The following is a 23,055-nucleotide window of genomic DNA, read 5'->3' as shown; positions in this document are numbered from 1 at the left end:
ATCCAGCTTGAATATCTGGAAGTTCACCATTCACGTATTGTTGAAGCCTGGCTTGGAGGATTTTGAGCATTACTTTGCTAGCATGTGAGATGAGTGCAATTGTGCGGTAATTTGAACATTCTTTGGCATTGCCTTTCTTTGGGACTAGAATGAAAACTGACATTTTCTCCCATCCAAGTACTAACCAGGCCTGACCCTGCTTAGCTTCTGAGATCAGACGAGATCAGGCATGTTCAGGGTGGTATGGCCGTAGACGAAAACTGACATTTTCCAATCCTGTGGTCACTGCTGAGTTTTCCAAATTTGTTGGCATATTGAGTGCAGCACTTTCACAGCATCATCTTTTAAGATTTGAGATAGCTCAACTGGAATTCCATCATCTCCACTAGCTTTGTTCATAGTGATGCTTCCTAAGGCGCACTTGACTTGGCATTCCAGGATGTCTGACTCTAGGTGACTGGTCACGCCATCATGGTTATCTGGGTCATGAAGATCTTTTTTGTATAGTTCTTCTGTGTATTCTTGCCACCTCTTCTTAATATCTTCTGCTTCTGTTAGGTCCATACCATTTCTGTCCTTTATTGTGCCCATCTTTGCATGAAATGATCCCTTGGTATCTCTAATTTTCATGAAGAGATCTCTAGTCACACTATAGATGCCTAGTAAGTATCGGTAGGGGTAGGGAGATCAATCCCCTGACCCACAGTGCTCTGGGCAGGAGTTACCCCCGAAACTGCACCTTCACTCAAGTTCAAAAATCAAATCAGGAGAGGGGACGTCCCTGGTGGTCCAGTGGCTATGACTCTGTGTTCCCAGTGCAGGAGGTCTGGATTTGATCCCTAGTCAGGGAACTAGATCCCACACACCACAACTAAAAGTTCGCGTGCTGTAACTAAAGATCCTGCATGCCGCAACTAAGAACTGACGCAGTCAAATAAATAAAAATTAATATTAGAAAAACTTAGAACCAGAGGACAGGGAGCCCTTCCCCCAACTTCTTGGCTGCCCCCCATTTCAGTTTCTCCCAAATATGAGCCAGTCAGACAGCAGACACAGGGCTCTGTGGTGGAAGGAGCCAGGACTCTATGCCTAACACAGCTGCATTAAGGAGGCATGACCTCGGGCCAGGCTCTTCACCTCCTGTAGACTCAGTTTTCCCATATGGAATATGGGGTGAGATCCAGCATGTAGTGTGTGAGGTTGGTAATTGGCCTGGTATACAGTAGGTGATTAATAACTGTGTCACATTGTTAGTTATTATAATTTCTTGGTGGAGCTTAGACTTTGGACTCTTCTCTCTTGATTGTGACCTCAGACGGGTCTCTGGTCCTCTCGGAGCCTCGTTTTCCCCCATCTGGAAGATGGGGCTGTGCACACCAACCAGAGGCCAACTTCTCTTGTCCAGCACCTTAGCTCCTGTGAGTTAAGCTGGCAGTGATGAGTGGGCCCTGGTGGGTTCTGAGAAGAGGGTCCCTTGCCCCATGAAACACTCAGAGCAACATTTTATTCATCAAAAGGACTTTTACTGAAAGGATCTATTGGGAGGATAATGGATAGGGAGGGTGCCTATGTGGAGTTTGGGTTAGGTGACAGCTGAGGGTCTATGGCCCTCTCTGCTGGAACACCTGGACGTTGGGCACCCCCATCCCACCCACTGGCCTGAAATCACCATAGCCAGAACTGAAGGCACCCAGAAACACACCTCCTGTCTCTAAAAAAGCCCAACCCCCCCTTCCAAGGACAGAGCTGGCTGGGCATGTAAACAGAGTCTTGGGGGGGGGGGTCCCACGGCCCCCTCAGTGCTGCTTCTCATGGTTGGCTGGGGGCCCAGGAGGTGGGCGTAGGAAGAAGGCGGGGCGCCACAGGCAACGGAAGGCCAGCAAGTGGGGGCCCAGCGCATACAGTAGGTTACACAGGAAGAAGCTGGTCCAGGCATCCTCAGGCACACGGTAGGTGAAGGGCGTGCGCAGGTGCATGGAGGCCCCCATGTGTGAGAACTGTGCCTGGCAGCCAGAAAGGGGGGATGGGTGTCACAGACCAGAGGACCAGTCCCAGCACCGCCAGCATCCTACCATGGGGAACCCAAAAGTTCTTCATCCCTGTCTCTCTGGTCCTGCTGACCTACCTGTCTCCCCTCTTCAATCCCTCTGTCTCTAAACATCCCTGTGCCCCACATGTCCTGTCTATTCTTATCCATTTATCTGTGAGCCTCTGCCCCGCTGCCTAACCAGAAACATCTTCACTGCTGGAAGATCTTCTGCTGGACCCCTCACCCCATCTTTCTGACCTGAGTCTAGCCCGTCCTCCTGGTCTTCCCCACCCCAGGCAGCCTTGACACAAATCCTCTCAATTCTACCTGTAATAGATAAAATAATAATACATCTAATCAAGGTCCTCCTGATCCCACTGCCCTGGCCAGGGTCCAGCCTTTATCAATTCCCATCAGAAACCCAGAAACATGCCCCCAGCTCTGAACCCTCCACTGCTCAAACACTTTCTGTGGCTCCTCATTGTTCTCAGCACAAGCTCCCAAGCCCAGATTTCAAAGCCCTTAGCATCTAGCTGTCAATTTATCTTGCCGCTGCCTTTACCCACGTTATAGCTGTCTAAATCACTGTCCCCCTCTGTGCATTTCTTTATGCTGTTCCCATTCCTGGAATGCTGTTCCCTGCCCAAAGAATTCATACCCATAAATCAAAGCCCATGCCCGCTCTTTTAAGAACTCTGCCCCTCTGGAATCCCTCTCAGCTTCTGTACCCGCTCTGTTCAGTTCTGACCTCATGGGATGGGGTATCTGTGTCTGGCCCATTTTTCTTTCCAACACTAGGAAATCCTGGGAGACTGTCAAGGGCCTGGCATCACCCAGGATGAGCACAAAGGCAATTGATGAGCAGGCAGGGACTCTCTCTCCTAAGCACCGGCCCAGCACACCCCAACCCACCCCACCTCACCTGGCCAATGGCTCCAGCAAATACCAAGGCCCAGTCAGGCAGCCAGGAGCATCCAGGAAAGATGAGGGCATAGATGGCCAGGCCATAGAAAGGCAGCACATAAAACATATTCACCAGCATCTGGGGGGCACACGACTGATGGAGTGAGTAGCTGCTCAGTTAGGTCTCCTGATGTCCCTCAGGTGGTGGCCCCTGGGAGGACCTGGCCAGCCTCAGACTCTATCAAGATTGGGGTTCACTGTATACCCCACCCTTGTGGAAATTACTCCTTTCTTTCCCTTGGGTTTCCCCCCTACACCATTCTGACACACTGAGCCCACCCACCTTCCTCTATATGTAGCATGTGACCCTGGCCTGGTCAATCAGAACATCCCACCCCCCTGGCCATAATAATCAGCTATGAGCATGTGACTTAAACTTGGCCAATCAGAGCCTACTTGGGACTTACACTTAAGCACTGAGGAATTAAGGGCTCGGCCTCCTCTGAGGTGGCTAAATAGGGAGAATGGGAGCCTAGCGCTACCCAAGGCTCTCTGCCATCCCACAAAGGCACCACCTGGGGGTGGGGCACATGCACAGAAAGCAGAGCCCAGAGATGGAGCTGGCTTTGAGCTCCTGGATCCAGCCATACCTGAAGACCACATCTGTGCTTTTCTTGGTAGGACAATAAATTCCATTTGTGCTTCAGCCAGTTTGACTTGTGTTACTTTGGCCCCTGCATCCAAGGGGCCCAGCAGGCCCCCAAGCACAGCAGGGCCGTGGCCCTCCCCCCATCTGCCCTCTCACCTGCACCTTTGGGTAGCTCACGGGGTCTCTCAGGTATGGTTCATACTGATAGATGTAGACAAAGCAGGCATCCATGGGGCAGTCAAGTACCACCTGGGACCCACGGACAAACCAACAGCCTCAAACATCCCTCGCATAGGGATACTTCCCCACCCTCTGGGAGGGGCCCACACCCCCTGCTCTGGCCTTCCCCAGCCTTGGTTTTCTCCTCTGAGAACCCACAGATACTTGAGCTGGGGAGAAGGCTACAGGGAATGGGACTTTGTGATGGAACACTCAGATTAGACTCAGTGAACTTCCCTGGATGATTAGGTGGGAGAGCAGTGGCCTTTTTCCACACTGGATAAAGAAGTTAAGGAAGGGAGGGATGGGCTGGGGAGGGAACTGGAGGCAAGTAGGCTGGCCAGTACAGACTCACCAGGCCCCGAAAGAGGGTGAAGAATGCAGCGAAGATGAGGTAGATGATGAGGGCCAGGTCAACTGGGCGCCGCAGAAGGCCCTTTCTTTGGGCCTCCTCCACCTGCCCCATGAGAAACAGCATGAGAAGTCTGGTATCCAACAGGCACTCAGTGAAGGCTCATCCCTTCTTTCATAATCACCAAAGAGATCTTTCCAAGGAGATAATGTCTTTGGCGAGAAGCAACCCAAATGGGGGACATTCAGGCATTTGGGACAAGGCTGACCTGGGGGCAAGAGACTCACCGTGTTGGGAGTGCAGCAGGTTGGCACCTGGGTCTGGTTGAAGACCCTCAAGCCAGCCCAGCATGGGACCAGCACGAAAGGAACGGTGAGGAAAAATGTAGGCCTGATCTCTGAGCTGTATTTGCCTGCAACGGTAGGAGAGACAGGGTGTCACGAAGCGAGGATCTCCCAGGCCTGGCTGGACCCTTTAGCAGGGCCATGTCAGAGCCCCTGGCTGGAAGCTGTTGAGTCACAAATGCCATCTTAGCTCAGCCCTAACACCTCTGACTCCCCAGTGCTTGTAAGATGATGACCATCCTCCTCAGCTTGGCCTTCCTCAATTTACCTTCGGGACACGGTGCCTACACTTCAGCTGTTTTTTGTTCCCCCTGGATATTCCTCTTTCACAGCCACCCCCACATCCCTGGCTGCCTTCTCTGCTCTGTCTCCCAAGACCTACCTACAAAGCTGTCAGTCTGCCCTCTGGATCCACTTTAAGATTCCCTTCTCATGTCAAGAACATTCTGGGCTAAGTCCCTGGGGTCAGGGACCACTACCTAGGGAAGAAGTGGAATGTACTTCCATTCCTCCAGGAGGAAAATGGGAGAGATGTGGGGAAAGTCTGCCGACTTAGACTGTGAATGGGGAGGCATGCAGTTGGCGGGGGTGCAGGGCTGCCCTCCGCAGACACTGGAAAAGGTATGGAGGACCCTGTGGGGACTTCCAGATGCAGGGCAGTGACCCAGCCCAGGGAGACAGGATTCTGAAGACCCAAGTCCTTACCAAGGATGTTTCCTGGGAGGAACACTAGGATGCTCATGATGAAGGATCCCAGCCAGTAGAGTCCAAGGTTCCGGTAACTCTTCCTGGTCAGGAGATGGAGGAGTAACCGGTAGATACATGTTACCCAGTCTCAGAGCCCCAGGCAGGGTCCAGAGACCAATCTGGGCTCCCCAGGTCTGGACCTCTTGACTTTCACCCAAGACAGAAGGGACAACAGGGAGTTGAATGAGGGGATGAAGAGTCAGACCCTATGTCCCAGGATAGCAGTGGCTGCCCAGGTACAAGGTGTCACAAGAGAAGAGAATCGACCACCCCGGACCCCTGTGACATCCCCTGAATCCTTCTCCTAGCCTTCCTGTCTAAGCCCTAGAGGGGCTTCCTGATTTCCCCTACAGATACTTCTGGCTTCACCCTGGCCTGGGACCTCCCACCTAAGAAGTCCGCCTCCTTCCCAGGGTCCAGGTGCCACCCTGCCCGCCTCGCGCACCTTTTACGGATGGCACCAGTCATGGCCAGGTAGAGGAGGTAGTGAACGATGCCATCCCAGTAGCAGATGAAAACTCCATGCGCCGTGCGCAGGTACGGCTCACCCTGCAGGGGCAGGTGTGGGGCTCAGACAGGCAGTAGGACTGCGGGCATCCCAGACCGCTCCCGACTTACCTCCTTGGTGTAGAACGCCATGAAACCCGCCATGTAGCCGTCTTCCTGGAGAGCAATAAGGAGGTCCACCACGGAGGTGAAGGCGAAGACCGCGAAGACTAACGGGAGAGCAGGCGGGGCATTGGCAGTGTGGGGGCGGGGCAAAGATTCGGTGTGGGCGGGGCCTGAGCGCTCTTGTTCGGGACTCAGTTTCCCAAAGCCTCTGTGCAAAACTGCTCCCAGGCCCAACCCCACAAACCACATGACCCACAACCCTTCCTCATAGGGAGGCACAGTCCTTGCCTTAAAGGTGTCCACAGGTTGATGAGAAAGGCACTGTTCTGGCACTCAGGAGCCCCAAGTCAGAAGGGGGAGGCGCCCTGAGATTCCCCAATCAACAAGGGGTCTCCAGTCTCTCTGAGGTTTTCCAGGCTGATGAAGGCCCTTCAAGGACTGCCAGTCTGATGCAGGAAGCCCTTGCCCAAACAGTTCTCTTCCCCAGGACCCTCCCACCAACTCACCAGCATAGAGTGGGTCATAATAGATGTCACTTCGGGACAAGCTGTATATTGCCAGGGAGAGCAGACCCAGGATCAGGGAGCTCATCAACACCACCCCCAGGGGGCTGTGGAGACAAAAACCAAGTCAGGGAGGCCAGGCCCATTTTGAGACCCTATCGCACCCTGGTGAGGGCAAGAGCAGACTTCAGGAAGCTCTAGGTCACCAGGCTGAAGCTCCTGTCCATCAAGGAAAGCCATTCCCTGAAACTCCCATTTCCCAGCACCAGGCTCTTGCTCCAACTGTTTCTGACCCACCACCTCAGTTCAGTTCAGTCGCTCAGTCGTGTCTGACTCTTTGGGACCCCATGGACTGCAGCATGCCAGGCTTCCCTGTCTGTCACCAACTCCTAGAGCTTGCTCAAACTCATGTCCATTGAGTCGATGATGCCATCCAACCATCTCATCCTCATGCCCCACCCCCTAACTCCTTCCGAAAGTCTTTCCACTTGGCAAAGTCCTATTCATCCTTCATGGCCCATCTACACTGCTCCTCTTCCAGGTGCAGAGGGAACCTCTGTCAACCCCTTCTGACTATGTGATTTATCCGGTCACCTGATGATGTGTCAGCTTGCTTATTCATTCAACAATTCCAATACCCTCTGTGGTCAGTTCCAGTGCTCACAACCACCAAAGGATCTCTAGAGCTTAGCTCTGTACACCTCACTGTCTGAAGCTCCTGACTCCTCCCAGATAAAGTCCAAATGTTTCCATCAGCCCCACCCCACCCCTGCATTGATCTGTTCCTATCAACCTGATAAGGCACGGCAACCACCTGTAGAGATAATAGACGCCAGGTCGCTGGGCAGCCCCCAACACTTGGCAAACCAAGGCCCAGAGAGCGTGGGAGACATATCCAAGGTCACAAAGTCTCCCCTTACACTCTCTCCAGATCCCTACCTTCTCCCGACCCCTTAGGATCCCCATTCTTGGCCCCATCCAACCAACAATGACATTTATAGTAATTAGCTGAGACCACAACAGCGTCTTGGCACACAGTTCATAATCCTTGACTGTAACTATGGAATGAGTCTAGGATTATGTCCATTACACAATGAAGAAACCGAGGCTCCCCGGGGCAACCTGGCTCACTCGGAGTCCAGGCGGGTGGAACCAGGAATTTGTACCCAAGGAGCCAACTCCGCAGTCAAGATTCCCTCTACCCCATGTCTCAGGCTGTGTTGGTTTTGGGAATATGAGGGATTGGTGGATGGCTGGTATTGAGTGGCTGGATCCACCGGGTTGAGGCCTGGGGTTAGGTGAGAGGGACAGGGGAGGTGGAAGCATGGAGGGGAAACGGAGGCTATGTACACGGTGGGCCAGCCCCTGAAGAGAAGAAAGTTTCAGACAGACGATGGAGGAACAGTCTGGTAGGGGTAGTGCAGCAGAACTTGTGTGTGGCAAGAGCCGGGTCACTGGGGCCTTATCTGGAACAATACTTTGACCCTTGGCGACTTTGGAGTCTGTGCTGGGCACATCCCTGGGAAAACTCCAGAAACCTTCCAAAACCCTGCCTTGTTAGGGGCTCTGTTTCTCCAAGTCCCTCCCCCCAGGCCCCCAACGTCCTAGGAGGGCCCCAGCTCCACCACACTGCTCCAGCCGGCTGGAAGGGTATTTCCGGTTGGAAGCGAGGGGCTCTCCTGACCCAGCCCCCTTCTCCCCCGGCCCGCGGCGCGGGGCCGCTCGGCGCAGGGGAGCCCGCGCATCCGCATCCCGCCCGCTTCGCAGCCTCACACGCCAAGCCGGCCCCGCCGCCCCAGAGGCCTCCCCGGCCCCTTCCCGCACGCACTAGGAGAGCACGGAGACATAGTTGAGCGCGAAGGACAACGGGAGGGCGCCCAGCGATAGAACAGCGATCTTGCCCGCCAGCGGCGGGATGTCCATAGCGGCGACGCCGGGACCCCGGCTCGGCTCCTGCGGGGCTGTGCCTCTGGGCGCCGAGGTGCCAGGGACCCAGCCAGACTCGGCCCCGCCTGGCGCAAAGGTCGCCCCGTCCACCCCCCCACCCCCGCGCCGCTGTGATTGCCCCGCGAGCTCCCGGGGAGCCTCCGAGGCCCCTCCCTCTCCCAGCGGCCCCTCCCCTCCATTGATAGCCTCGCCGGACTAAGGGCAGCGCCTGCCGCCCAGCCGGTTTCGCTTTCTACTAATGCTAATTAGAACACAATTCCTCAGAATGCTTCCATTTCTGCGTCCTGGAGGTCCTCGGCCAGCAACTTCACTCTAACTGGAGTTCGTTCTCCGGGCCTCGTTCTGCACTTCTTTCTTCACCCTAAGGTGCAGGCGTCCCATCCTTGACTCCGACCCCGAAGGGGAGTCCCTTTTTAATTCTTCACATTTCCCAAACCTCTCTCGAACCCAGGTCAAGTGGGTACTGATTCTGCGTTTCTGCGCACTGGCAGAGAACCTTACCCGCCTGGGTGCAGAGTTCCCTTTAGTGCCCTGGGATTTGAGTTTTCATGCGATGGCCTCAAATTTAAACACGTGTCCAGGCAGGTGTGAAGTTTTGACTGGGCCCCGGGGGTAGGGGGCAGGGGAGGGCATCTCAAGGCAGACTGTCTTGGGTTGGCAACACCTTGAAGGGCTCGGTGATTCTCTCCTGTTTCTTCCATGTGGAACACGGGCTAACGTGGGCGGGTCGGAAGGGTGGGGCCCAAGGGGCGGCTAAGGATGGTGAGGAGTTTGATGATGGTGTTCCTGGCAGGAAGAATAGCTCAAGCTTTGGACTGAGCATCAGAAGGGAGACCCTAGGGCTGGGGCGGTGGCGGAGGTTCACAGAGGAACGTGGGGTGGGCGTGCGAGGGTTCTGGACAGCCGGTAGGAGGCTGGGCTCCATCATGGGGCAAACGCAAGGGGGCAGAGCTGGACCAGGGAGGGGGTTGCAGGATGGAGGGAGAATTAGGAAGCAGCAGTCTATCAACCCTTCCAACTAGCCTGGCTTCTTGCCCATGTGGTGCTTGTGGCTGCAGGAAGTAGGGTAAGCAGTGCCCACTTGATTCCTGTCTCAAGGAAACCTACAGTCCTTTTTTTTTGGGGGGGGGGGCTGCACCATTAGGGCTTTGGGACTTTAGTTACCTGACTAGCGATTGAACTTGGGGCACAGTTGTTAAAGTGCAAATTTTAACCACTGGACCACCAGGGAATCCCCTGGGGTAAAATTCTAACCCTCACATCCCCCACCCCCTGCTCCTGTCCTAGCCAGGGCCCCATCTCCACGGGCCAGCTGGGTCCCCTCTCTGAGCCTGGGTGACAAGATGATCTTTGGCCACTGACTCAAAACCTTCCTTCCTCAGGGGCCTGTTTCCCTTGTGAAGTTCAGGTTCCTGTTGGCTGACCTGAATCTCCAGCCTCCTTTCTTGACCTTTCTCAATTCCAGTGGTTTCAATTCCCTACATGCCCCTCTCCTGGCTGCAAAATGGACCCTCCCCTATTTCCTCACCTCTTAAAGCAGGCTGCAGGGTCCTATCTTCCAGGCAGCTCACCCAGTCACCCCAGCCCCACTTTTACCCCTGGAGGGCCAGGGGTCTGCTCTTACACCCCGTATCTGGGAGATGCCTACACATTCCCCGGGCATTTGGAGGCCTCCTCTTCCAACTCTCCCCCCTAGCTGGGGCTAAAGTCCATGGTCTGAGTCTGGTGATCCTTTTGGTCACTGAGAATTAAATGGAAAGGTGACCTTGACCTGGAGAGCAAGGTGTTAGGGACCAAGCCCCAGGGTTCCCGTCGTTGGAACCTCCGGCACCCAGAACTTCACCCTTGTGCTCAGGACTCTGGCTACCTGGGCAGGCTCCATGTGACCCCCTTGCCTTGCCCTGGGAACAGCATCCATCCAGGGGAGACAGGGTAGTGTGTGTCACTCCAACCAGAGATCTGCTGCTGAGATCCCCAGATTCCCTCACTGAGACATTCCCCAGACCACCTCCACTGCAGGTCCCGGTCCCTCTTTACAGCATTCATCAGTCTCAGATGGTGTTAGGGGTCCATGACCACAGCCCAGCAGAGTGTGAGTGCCCAGGGCAGATCCTGTCCATCCGGTTCAGTCAGTGCTCAGTGTCTGCTGAACAACTGTGTGAACTGCAGGCCGGCCCAGGAGCCTGATGCAGCTTGAGTCCTCAGACCCCTTGAGCCCACAGGGGCTGAGCAGGACCCACTGTATGGGGCAGGGGGGTGAGTTACAGGGGCCCTCAGTGCCTCAGGCCCTGATATTCCAAGCATGGCTCACAGATTTTGGAGACCTTGTACAAGTTGCTCACCCAAGATCCCCAGGTGATTTCTGCACAAACATGAGGCATCGGCTCTGGAGATGGGGTGAGCTCTCGGCGCGCACTGTGGTCTGGGGTGGCCCCTAGCCTCCCCTCTTCCGGGAGGCGTCTGATGCCCCAGTCCAGTGTGTCTGCGCAGGAAGCCGTCTCCAGAGGCATGAGCCCGAGGGACCTGTACGTCCACCCTACTCGGGATGCAGGGCAGCCGGGATGGCTTGGGCGACAGCGTCACCAGCCAGGTCTGCTGTATGCGGCGTGGCTGGGAGGCCCTGCCAGTGCCACCTGTCGAGAGGGGAAGGGCACAGGTGTGCCCGGGTCCACCTGCCTTGTGGGTCTGAGTGAGAACTGCGCCTGCCTGGGGAGCCCTCCTGTGGTACAGTGCCAGGCTAGGAGGTCCCTTAGGCCCTCAGCCTAGGTCTCCTTGAGCTGCTGGCTACTCCTCCAAAATTCCTCTCAACTCCAACCCAGGCTGATGGGGGACCCCACGAGCAAACAAAGGTCCAGGTGATTTTCCAGGATTCCTTGGGCATTGGGCAGCCTTCACAGGCGGATCCTGTGCCCCCCGTCCACCCTGGCCCCTGCTGCTAAGGAACAGGAGGGGTTTCTGGTGATGGCAAGACCAGGCTGCCACAGCAGGCAGGCTCTGGGGTTTTAATACACAGCACAACACTCGCAACAACAGGAAGGGCGGGCAGAAATGCAGGCTGGAACATTCCACAGTCCAGGGATGGTCAGTCTTTTGAAAAGTACACTTGTGCATTTCTCCAGAATACTCAGTAGTAAGGCCGTCTGGGATTGTTCTGTGGGAAGCAAGAAAGATAAAATGGGAGGTGATTATGCTAAAGGGAGACAGCAGTTCCTCCCATCCAGAACCTACCAGGAGCAGCTAGCTCACACTCTCCAGGAGGGTGGGCAGGCCTTGGGGAGGAGAGACAACTTGAGCACAAGTGGAAGAGGGGGAGGTGGGTGTGCTGACGAGCCTAGCTGGACTGTGGAGGAGGGACACTTCTGTCACCAGCACCCCCCCTCCAGTGGGGGACCTGACCCCAGAGAGACAAGATGGGCTGTCACCAGCACCCCTTCCAGTGGGGGAGCTGTGGTGACCCCGCAGAGACAAGACAGGGCACGGGGACACGCACCAGGGGGTTGGGCCGGAAGCGGTAGGCCAGCATCATCCTCTTGCGGAAAGCCTCGTACTCGTCATCTTCCTTGGAGAGCTCGGCTGGCCGGTCAATGCCAAAGCCAGCGCCATCTACCGTGGTGGTGCCCCTGCATTGGGGCAACGGGTGGGGTGAGCAGAGAAGTGGGATGGTGCCAGTGGAAAAGGGGGTGAGGGGCCTGAGCTTGGGGGCAGAGAGGCCTCACGCCCCTGGATGGGCTCAGCAGCAGCGCCCCAATGCAGCTCAGTGTGGGGTACGCTGGGCTGGGCAGCAGCTGTCTGCGACACACTGGCACTCTGAGAAGATGGAGCCCAAGGTGGTCCCACCACCAGAGTCCACGGCCCTGACCTACGTCTCTGCGTGGGGCTTTTCCTCTGCCCGAGCCCCCGCACTGGCAGCCGCACTCACTTGTTGACGGGGTTCTTGATGCCCTGTCCCTCCGAGCCCAGGCCGTCCCCCTCCTTCCAGCCCATCTTCATCAGCATCTGGTAGCCGATGTTCTCGATCGTCAGCTTGAACTCCTTGTACTCTGAGTAGTCAGGCTCACGGCCTTCCTGCAGGGGAGGCGGCGGCCGTCATCCACCGGGGCTGCAGCCACCCCCAATCCCAGCTCTGGCCCAGAACCCCACTCCACCCCATGGCCTCTGGGACCATCTGCCCCTCTGCCTCCCCACCACCATGTCAGACTCTTTGAGAAAAGATCAAGCTGCCCCCTGTCAGGGTTCCTGGGGCCAAAAGCAGTGCCAAGTTCCCTGGTGGCCAAGTCAAAGAGGGCAAGATATCAGGTCACACAGGCCTTGACCACCATGAGAAAGATCCACGGTTCATCAGAGAAGACAAAGCTCATGTTCCAAGAGCCATTTGTTACACAGAGCGCTAAAAAGAAGCCATGATCAATAAGGTGACCACCTCACTGATGAGATGATATGCTACAATGCAGTTTTACAAAGCCCTCAAAAGCCGACGTGGAATGTTCTACCTCAGCTCTCTCCACTTGAGCAGGAAGGCAGCTCAGGAGGAATGTTTTCATTCTGGAGAGCCCAATACGTGGGGGTGTCTGCCTGAGAAATGCCTTGCCTGTAATCTGCACTTAATTGGCTCCACTGGAAGCAGAATTTCCCTAAAGTCCTGGGAAGCATTTCTAAAGCGGCAACTGAGCTGCTATTTGCTAACGTCCTACACAGATGGCATCTGTCACAAGTAGACACCTCCCCTGGAGGAGGGCTCAGCATCCCCTGTGAGCCAGGGGCCTGAGGGCACCGCAGGTGCCTGCCCCAGGAGGAGGCTGCAGCCCGGGCTCTTCCCCGTTACCTTCAGGGCCTTGAAGGTCTCCATGAACTTCTCCAGCTCGTCCGGCGGCAGGAAGTCCCCGATGAAGTGTTTGCCCCGGCCCATCTTTGTCAGCTGCTCCGCCCATTCTGCCCAGAAATGGGGTAAAGGTGAGAGGAAGGAGCGGGTGGCGGCCCCACAGTCCACATATGAGTCTCAGGGGGAGTCTGAGGCCGTGGGGAATGAATGAGGCAGCTGCTGAAACCCTGACGTGAGCCCCAGCTCTCCCACACAGCCCTCCTGGGTACTGTGTTCAGGTGCCAGGGAACACCCAGAGGACCACGCACTTGTCATTGGAGAAACAGGCACAAGAGGCCAGCTCTCCCGCCCGCGGCCCCGCACGCCGGGCAGGCGAGCGGGCGTCTGACCCCCGGCGCCCGCAGGGCCTCGGCCCAGGCCCGCCCCTGGGCCCACCTCGGGTCTTGTCCATCTCCATGCGCCGCAGCTGGTGCTCCCAGGTGCCCAGCTCGCTGTCCACCTCCTCGTCACTGTCGTAGCCGTGCTGGTGCTGCTGCAGCGCCTTCTCCCACAGCAGCTGCATGTCCTGCATCGCGCGCTTGTGCTGCATGATCATGTCGTACACCTGCTGCATCTGCGGGCGGCACACAGCAGTGAGCGAGGCATGGCCCCGCCTCCCGCGTGCCCGAGGGGCTCGGAGCACGTGCCCAGGGAGGCACCGAGTCTGGTGCCAGGACATGCCCTGGGCTTCCTCAATCTCTGTTCTGAGCAGGGAGGACCTCTCTCTAGTTTTTCCCAGAGGTTGGCCTAGAATCTGCAGTATCCTGGCACCATCACTGTGGCCCGAACGAGGGTGACGTGGGCTTCTGAGCCCTGGGAGGATCGAGGGTGACGTGACGCGGCTGCCAGCCTGGAGGAGGTGGCCTGGGTAAGTTGTCCCAGCTATTCCAGCGGTCTGTGTCCTGGCCACAGAACACCGGGTGAGCTGGCCCTCACTCCAACAATGCCCAACGCCGTCTGGGCAGCTGTCACATTATTCAGGGCACCCGGTACCAGCCAGGCTTATTCTGTATTGAGTGCTGGAGGGAACTATAAGGAAAATTTAAATGGAGGCCATCCAGTCGGGACTAGCCCACGAGTGCAGTGGGGAGTAGCCATGAGGCATTCGTTGCAGAGGCTGTCCAGGCAGCGTGAGAAGGCCTGGCTCTGGACACAACTGTGGGCTGGGGGGGCCTCGGGGGGTGGCCTGCCACTGACAGGGGACCTACCTAACCAAGAGCCTCTCCCCTGGGGGGGGGTCCACCTGGCACCACAAAGAGGCTCAGAAAGAACACACCGCGACCACTGCACCACCGGCCAGAGTGGGAGACACCTCTCCACCAGCCCCTGTGGAGCCTGCCTGCCTGCCCCCCAGGTCTTACCTCCTGTTGCTCCTTCAGCTGCTTCTTCTGGGCATCCGAAAGCTCCGTGACACCCACCAGACCCACGGGCTTCCCCTTCTCGTAGCCAAGACCCTTGAGGTCCTGAACTAGAAACAAGACACGGGCTGGTCAGCACTGGACGTGTGACCCCAGCCGTGCACTCGTGTCAAGGCAGAGTCCACGAGCTGACGACGCCCGAGGGAGCAGTCAGGACCCTGTCACTTGATGGCCTCATGGGGCCTGCTCTGCCCCCTCATGTGCGTGCAGCCCCATTCCCATCTGACTGCTCCAGGCAAGCTCTATGACCCCCACTGCAGACGCTGATGCCAAAACTCAGGCAGCCTGGGCCCCACTCAAGCCGACAGAGCTAACAGGTGACAAGGTGGGGAATCTGCAAAGCCAGAGATGTGGCAGCTGAGAGTGTGCATGTGTGTGTGCACACAGGTTCCTGGAAGTCAGCCCTACGGTACAGGTTTGGAGCCTGGCATAAGAACTCTGTTAGCTCCTTCTTCAGAGGCAGCCAACCATCTTTAAAGCAACTGACATTTAACTTGGCATCACCTTTGGAGCTTGGCTGGAACCCACCACGCTAATTCACATGAAGATGCTGTAGAGGCCCCATCTCAGAGTTGGAAACCACCACCCTGCAGGTGGTGGCTTCCTGGGGAACAACTCGCAGAAGAGACGCAGAGGCCTCTCTGGAGGCTGGAGGAGCCATGTCTTCCCAGATCAGTGGGGCTGGGGCTCTGCCTGCAAGAACCACTCACAGGTGCTTTTGGGCCCTAATCCCTCCTCAGTCTGTGGGGCTCTGGAGGATACCGGGGAACACAGTGGAGAGAACAAAGGAGCCAAGGTCTGAGCAGTCTGCTGTTCGCCTGGATCTCGCCCAACGTCCCTCTCCTCCCCGGGCCACTTCACCAGTGAGCAGGCAGGCGGGGGCGGCCACAATTCCCTGGGAACAGTGTGGGCCACTGGGGCTTGAACCTGAACCTGAGACTCTGGAGCCGGCACCTGTCCCCTAGACCATGAAGGACACTTCTTTAGCAGCCGGGGCAGGACCTCAGGGACATGACCTCTGAGCTGGGACATGCATGCCTGAGAGCAGCCCCCACATCCGAGCACCCTCCTGTACACTGGACACCACACCTGGAACTTGGGCAGCAGTTCGACCCTAGCACCATCAACCCTGGGCAGAGATGAGATCTAGTGCCCCAGTGGGCACTAAACTCTTCAGGTAGTAGCCAAGGGGGCACTGAGCAGGAGACTACTCTCAGAGTGGGCAGGGCCAACAGGCCAGCCCTGTGACCTGGGTGAGACACCTTCCGCTTCAGCCCATCCTCGGACGGCAAATGTAGGTGTTGGCGTCAGGTCACACAGGACTTTTCTATGCGTGTGTGTCCAGCGCCAGTCAATTCAGGGCTGAGGGAGGTTGAAAGGGTTCTGCCCATGGTACAGGCTGTGTGGTGAAGGAGTCAGACAGAGAGCATGAGCTTACTGGTCACCAATATCTCCTACATGATGCCATGACAACAGACCCCCACCCTTAATGGTTTGTGGTAGAAAATGAGCAATGAGGCCACACACTGGCTGTCTCTGAAACTGCTGGCAAGGAGGGGAAGCTGGAGATAACTGTACAAAACTGACGGTAGTGATTACTGTGCTTATCACTGTGCATTTCCTGAGCCTTCTATGACAAGACTAAATGTGAGTACTTTAAAGCTTAGGAAAAAACAGGACCATCCATATGTTGTCTGTAAGTGACTTACTTTAGATATAGACACAAATAGGTTGAGAGTAAAAAGAAGGAAAACGATGCAAATAGTAACCAAGAGAGAGCTGTTCTGGCCATACTAGTATCAGACAAAATAGACTAAGTCAAAAAAGATTATGAGAGAAGGATTATAAAAGAAGGATGCTACATATTAACAAAATATTTGATACAGAAAGAAGATATAACAATTTAATATACATATACACAGACCTTGGGGCTTCCCTGGTGGCTCAAATGCTAAAGAATTTGTCTGCAATGCAGAAGACCTGGGTTCAATCCCTGGATTGGGAAGATTCCCTGGAGAAGGGCATGGCAACACACTCCAGTCCTTGCCTGGAGAATCCTGTGGACAGAGGAGTGGTTTTTTTTTTTTTTTTTTAATTTTTGGACAGAGGAGTTTTGCAGGCTACAATCCATGGGGTCACAAAGACTCAGACACGACTGAGCGACTAACACACACAGACACATACACAGACCTAAGAGAGCTCCAAGATAAATGAAGCAGAACTGACACAACTGAAGGGAGAAATAAACAATTCTATAGTAATTGTTGGTGATTTCAGTATCCTAAACAATGAACACAGCACCTAAACAGAAGATCAATAAGGATAGAGGACTGAACACCACTATAAGCCAACCAGACCTACTAGACTATCTATAGAACACACAATCCAGCAACAGCAGAACACACACACACACACGGAACATTCTCCAGGACAGGTCATATGCTGGGTCACAGAACAATTTTGAATAAAAGTCATCCTTTCTGATCACAATGGAATGAAATGAGAAATCAGTGACAGAAGGAAAACTGGAACACTCACAAACGTGGAAACTAAACACAATCTTAAAAACCAACGGGTCAAAGAAGAAATCACAAGAGATCAGAAAATGCTTAAGAGACAAATAAACATAAAAGCACAACACATACCAAAATTTATGGGGTGCAGCAAAAGCAGGGCCAAGAGGAAAATTTATAGTTGCAGACACTCATATTAAAAAAGAAGGTAGACCTCCGACCAGCACCTAGCTATACATCATAAGGAACCAGAAAAAGAAGAGCAAACTAATTCCTGAGCTAGCAGAATGAAGGAAATAAAAATCAGAATGGAGATAAATAGGGAACAGAAAAAATATCAGAGAAAAATCAATGAAACCAAAAGTTCGTTTCTTGAAAAGATGAAGGAAATGGACAAATCTTTAGACAGACTGCCTAAGGAAAAGAAAGAAGACTCAACTACTAAAACAACAGGGAGAAATAGCAGTCAACTTCATCAGTAGGGGATAAATTCCAAGATCCCCCATGGTGCCTGTAACTGCAGATAGTACTGAATCCTGTATATACATACAAACACACACACATCCCCCACACTGTATACATACCAACCCATGATAAAGTTTATAGATTAGACACAGATATTAATAGTAGCTAATAATAAAATAGAACAGTTATAACAATATACTATAGTAAAAATTATGTGAATGTGGTTTCTCTCCCAAAATATTTTACCACAAATGTAATGCGTTTTCCATCTTAACAAAGCACATGTTTAGCACACACCATGGCTCTAACTTTTGCAGTTTGAGATACGATGGCAAAACTAGCACGGATTTCTTTTTCCTTCTTCATAATTTCATAAATAGATGATTTTTTCTTACTTTACAGCTTCTCTTTGGCATGTCTGAATTGCCAGCATCACTACTCTTGTGCTTTGAGGTCATTATTAAGGAAAATACTAAAATACTAATTTGTTTGAACATAAGCACTGCAATACCATGACAGCCAATCTGATAACCGAGTAGCTAAGTGACTAATGGGTGAGCACTGAAGAACTGGTGCCTTTGAAGTGTGGTGCTGGAGAAGACTTGAGAGTCCCCTGGACGGCAAGATCAAAGCAGTCAATCCTAAAGGAAATCAACCCTGAATATTCACTGGAAGGACTGATGCTGAAGCTGAAGCTCCAATACTTTGGCCACCAGATGCGAAAAGCCGACTTACTGGGAAAGACACTCATGGTGGGAAAAACTGATGGCAAAAAGGAGAAGAGGGTGGCAAAGGATGAGATGGTTAGATAGCATCACCGACTCAATGGACATGAATTTGAGTAAACTCCAGGAGATAGTGAAGGACAGGGAAGCCTGGCTGCTGTAGTCCATAGGGTGGCAAAGAGTTGGACATGACTTAGCGACTGAACAAACAATAACAATGGGTGGAATAAGCTGGACAAAGGGATGATTCATGTCCCAGGTAGGGTGGACCAGACAGCACAAGATTTCATCACAATTCTCAGAATGGGCTCACAATTTAAAATGTATTAATTTTTTATTTCTGGATGGTATTTTTGGACCACAGTCGATGGTGGGTAACTGAAACCAAACAGAAAGCAAAACGCAGATAATGGGGGACTATTGATCCCTGGAGGAGGGCATGGCAACCCACTCCTGTATTCTTGCCTGAAGAATCCCCATGGTGGGCTGAAGTCCATGGGGTTGAAAAGTCGGATACCACTGAGTGACTAAGAACAGCATTGTATTGTACTAATGACTTTACAAAAATGAAAGAATGATAAAAGAATAGAATACTAAAGGGCACAAACTACCAAAACTAACTCAAAAAGTAACAGAAAACTTGAACAGACTTATAACAATTAGTGGGAATCAATCAATACCCAACCTTCCCCTCCCTCACCCCCCAAAAAAGCCCAGAATCAGATGTTGTCACTGGTAAATTCTACCCAAGATTTAAAAGAAGATTTAACACCAATACTACTCAAATTCTTCCAAAAAATTAAAAGTAGATAACACTTTCTACTTCATTCTATGAGGTCAGCGTTACCCTGATACAAAAGGAAGACAAAGACAATAGAAGATAACTACAGACCAATTATCTTTATGAGTCAAGATGCAGAAATCTGCAACAAGATACTAGCAAAACCAAGTCCATCAGCATGTTAACTAATTATTTACAACAACAGATTGGGATTAATTCCAGGAATACAAGAGTGGTTCAACACACAAAAACCAATCAACATAACACTCCACTTTAAAAGAAATAGAAAAAAATCCGCATAGAAAAAGTATTTGACAAAATCAAACACTCTCTCATGATAAAAACGCTCAGCAAACTAGGAACACAACGGAACTTCAACATGACAAGGGCCAGCTATTAAAAAAAACACAATCATAATACTCAAAGATGAAAAGCCAAAAGCTTTCCCCTTAAGAATTAGGAACAGGCAGGAATGCCTGCTTTCACCACTTCTGTTCAACACAGTACTGCGAATCCTAGCTAGAGCAGTTAGGCATGAAAAAGTGTAAGCGGCATCCAAGTTGGAAAGGAAGACATAAACTACCCGTATTTGCAGATGGCATGATCTATATGTCTGCTGCTGCTGCTGCTAAGTCGCTTCAGTCATGTCCGACTCTGTGTGACCCCACAGACGGCAGCCCACCAAGCTCCCCCGTCCCTGGGATTCTCCAGGCAAGAACAGTGGGGTGGGTTGCCATTTCCTTCTCCAGCGCATGAAAGTGAAAAGTCAAAGTGAAGTCCCTAGAAAGCCCTAAAGACTGTTATGGTAACACATGAATTCAGCAAACTTAAAAGACACATAAAAAGGGTTCCCTGATGGCTTGGAAGTGAAGAATCTGCCTGCCAATGCAGGAGACACAGGTTCAATCTCTGGTCTGGGAAGATTCCACAGGCCGAGGAGCAACTAAGCCTGTGAGCTACAACTATTGAGCCTGTGCTCTAGAGCGCTCGAACTGCAACTACTGAAACCTGTGCGCCGAGAGCCCACGCTCTGCAACGAGAGAAGCCACCACCACCAGAAGCTGGAGCACTGCAACCAGAGTGGCACTCCCACTTGCTGCAACTGGCGTCAAGTCAGCACAGCAAACAAAGACCCAGCACAGCCAGAAGGAAATAAACAAACGGGACAGGAAAGCCATCCTGTGTGCTCAGATTCAGCTCAGTTCAGTCGCTCAGTCGTGTCCAGCTCTTTGCAACCCCAGGGACTGCAGCACGCCAGGCTTCCCTGTCCATCACCAACTCCCAGAGCTTGCTCAGACGCACGTCCATCGAGTTGGTGATGCCATCCAACCAGATTCTCAGACTGGAATCTCAGTTCTCTGATTGGAAGACTCAAATGTTAGCATGTCAATACTAACCAAAGCAATCTACAGATTTAATACAGTCCCTATCAAAATCCCAACAATGGTTTTTGCAGAAATGGAATAGCCCATCTGAAAATTCATACAAAAAGTCAAAGAACCTAGAATAGCCAAAGCCTAAAAAAGAACAACGTTGAAAAGCAGAGACTCCGGGCGGGTCTCCGAGGGGACGGGTTAAAAAAAAAAAAAAAAAAAAAGGCAGAGACTCCTGATTTAAAATTTTACCACAGAGTTACAATAATCAAAACAGTGTGCTACTGGCATAAGGAGAAACACAGCCAGGGTAATAGATCGGAGAGCCCCCCAACTCACTCTTACATCTGTGGGACTTCTGACAAGGCGTGAAGAGTCCATTCAACGGAGAAAGAATCACAATCTCTCTGACAAATGGTGCTAGGAAAATTGGAGCTCCACGTGCAAAGAAATGAAGCTGGACTCTTACCTTATATCATGTATAAAAATTAACTCAATTTTATGAGCTAAAACTATAAAACTCTTCCTGACCCAGGAATCGAACCGGGGTCTCCTGCATTGTAGGAGGATTCTTTACCAGCTGAGCTACCAGAATGGTTTAAAAACCCTTAGAAGAAAACATAGAGGCATATCTTCAAGACTCTCAGACGTGGGCAACAAAGAAAAAATAAATTGACCAAAATCATGGGCAACAAAAGAAAAAATATATTGAACGTTAAAACTTAAAACTTTTGTGTATCAAAGAACATTAAGAGGACATTAATAATAAAAAGTTATTTTTAAATACAGCCCATAAAACTAGAAAAAAAAATTGCAAATCATGTATCTCAATACGGGTTAACATCTAAAGCATAAAAAGAACTCCTACAACTCAATAACAAAAGGACAAATAACTAGAAAATGGGCCAGACTTCTCGTGGTCCAATGGTTAAGAATCAGCCTGCTGATGCAGGGAACATGGGTTCGATCCCTGCTCTGGGACGATCCCATGTGCCTCGGAACAGCTAAGCCCGCGCGCACAACTACTGAAGCCCATGTGCTATAACTACTCAGGCCACGTGCCCGAGAGCCTTGCTTTGCAACCAGAGAAGCCACCACAATGAGAAGCCTGCACGCCACAGTGAGAGTTGCCCCCTGCTTGCTACCAACGAGAGAAAGTCCCTGCACAGCAACGAAGACCCAGAGTGGTCAAAAATAAATAATTCTTAAAAATGGGCAAAGGACTAAAATAGACATTTCTCCAACTAAACTATACAAATAACCAGTAATACATGAAAAGATGCTCAACACCGTTAGTCATCAGGGAAACGCAAATCAAAATTACACTGTAAAAAAAAAAGAAAAAAAAAAAATTACACTGTGACCTCACTTTCCTCTTACTAGGTTAGCTACAGCAAGGTGAGACTGTGAAGAAATTCAAACCCTGTGCATGGCTGATGGGAACGTAAAATGGTGCAGCTGCGGTAGAAAGCAGTTTGGCAATTCCTCAGTAAGTTACAGAATTACCATAAGACCCAGTGATTCCACTCCTAGATATATGCAGTAAGTAATCAAGACCAGGGATCCAAACAGTCCGTTCAGGTCTATGTTCACAGCAGCAGCACTGACAATCGCCAGAACGTGAAAGCAACTCAGGCTTCTAAACAACTGATGAATGGATAAACAAGATGCCGACTGTCTGTACACTGGACTCCTCCTCAGCCATGGAAACAAATGCAACTGCGACATACGCCACAGCGCAGAGGAGCCCTGGGAACACCGCGCTCAGTGAGACGCCAGGCCCGCCCCGGCCTACCTGACAGCGGCGAGGGAGAGGCGTCTGCGTCCCTCTGCACCAGCTCGGCGGGCGGGAGCTCCACCTTGTCCTCCTCAGGCCCCCACCGGCTCTTTCGCTTCCTCTTCACGTTGGCTGTGGGGGCTGGCTTCCCTGGGGCGGCGGCAGATGGGTTTGCAGTGGGCAGTGGGGCAGATGAGGTAGGGCAGGCAGTGGTAGTGGGCGTGGACCCCAGCGGGGTCTCAGGAGGAGATCTGCGCTTCAGTCCGAGGTCAGGTGCTGTGGGGCTGCCCATGGGACCAGCCTTGGCTTTCCGGAACTCCTCCAGCTTCTGGCGGTAGTACTTGTACCCTTGGCTGTTGGGTTCATATAGAAAGCTGCAAAAGAGAGTAGGGGGCAGACTGTAATTGGGCCCCAGACCCTACCCGATTTAGGGGAGAAGCTCGGGCTTTGCTTTGCATAGGCACACCCAGGTCGGCCAGGGTCACTTCAGGGTCGTGTCAAGATAGAGGTCTCTCCCATGACCTCCTGCCTGCCAGGTCTCGGTGGCTACTGCCCTGGTGACTCAAATCTGAGGAACAGTGTGACATGCCCACAGCCTTTCATGATGCTGTTCCTGTGAGCTGAGGCTCCTGCCAAGCCCCTAGCCCCTACCCTATCTTTACTGGATGCCTGTCACACTATCATTGATCCCCTGCTTTGAAGGAAAAGGTGCACACTCTCTCAGACCTTCTCCAGCCATCCTAAATGAATGCACCAGTGCCTACAAACCAAGAACTCCTGAGTAGTGAGAGACCCCTGGTGCAAGAAAGGACAGGTTCTGACCCAAACCTGACAGCACAT

General features: G+C 52.7%; 2 protein-coding genes across 2 annotated transcripts in view; both read right to left on the bottom strand.

The window, feature by feature from the left end:
- Positions 1-1,501: 1,501 nt before the first annotated feature.
- Positions 1,502-8,380, bottom strand: TM6SF2 (transmembrane 6 superfamily member 2). The gene is made up of 10 exons (XM_043913873.1): positions 8,187-8,380; positions 6,362-6,465; positions 5,862-5,959; positions 5,689-5,792; positions 5,202-5,284; positions 4,440-4,564; positions 4,156-4,257; positions 3,738-3,830; positions 2,952-3,071; positions 1,502-2,003 (listed from the first exon to the last, which is right to left on the bottom strand). Exons 1-10 carry the CDS (start codon positions 8,279-8,281, stop codon positions 1,797-1,799), a joined length of 1,131 nt encoding a protein of 376 aa, XP_043769808.1. The 5' UTR covers positions 8,282-8,380; the 3' UTR covers positions 1,502-1,796.
- A 2,877-nt stretch (positions 8,381-11,257) lies between these two features.
- Positions 11,258-23,055, bottom strand: part of SUGP1 (SURP and G-patch domain containing 1) — a 30,217-nt gene continuing 18,419 nt past the window's right edge. Inside the window, exons 8-14 of the mRNA XM_043910829.1 lie at positions 22,234-22,589; positions 14,525-14,631; positions 13,560-13,737; positions 13,128-13,234; positions 12,225-12,370; positions 11,796-11,925; positions 11,258-11,456 (exon numbers count right to left, since the gene is read on the bottom strand). Coding sequence (XP_043766764.1) covers positions 11,430-11,456; positions 11,796-11,925; positions 12,225-12,370; positions 13,128-13,234; positions 13,560-13,737; positions 14,525-14,631; positions 22,234-22,589 — 1,051 coding nt within the window. The 3' untranslated portion in view covers positions 11,258-11,429. The remainder of the gene's footprint in view (positions 11,457-11,795; positions 11,926-12,224; positions 12,371-13,127; positions 13,235-13,559; positions 13,738-14,524; positions 14,632-22,233; positions 22,590-23,055) is intronic.

The sequence above is a fragment of the Cervus elaphus genome, chromosome 9 (assembly GCF_910594005.1).
Source record: "Cervus elaphus chromosome 9, mCerEla1.1, whole genome shotgun sequence".
Lineage (NCBI taxonomy): Eukaryota > Metazoa > Chordata > Mammalia > Artiodactyla > Cervidae > Cervus > Cervus elaphus.
Note: the sequence above shows the minus strand (reverse complement) of the source record. Positions and strands in the feature narration are given on the sequence as shown.

What these genes read in the sequence shown, in the direction of transcription:
- TM6SF2 (XM_043913873.1), bottom strand. Translation starts at nt 8,281, where the DNA reads ATGGACATCCCGCCGCTGGCGGGCAAGATCGCTGTTCTATCGCTGGGC. An exon ending in TATGTCTCCGTGCTCTCCTA is followed by an intron (nt 6,466 to 8,186) that starts GTGCGTGCGGGA and finishes TTGTCTCCACAG; the next exon opens with CCCCCTGGGGGTGGTGTTGA. An exon ending in CCTGCTGCACTCCCAACACG is followed by an intron (nt 4,258 to 4,439) that starts GTGAGTCTCTTG and finishes CTCATGGGGCAG; the next exon opens with GTGGAGGAGGCCCAAAGAAA.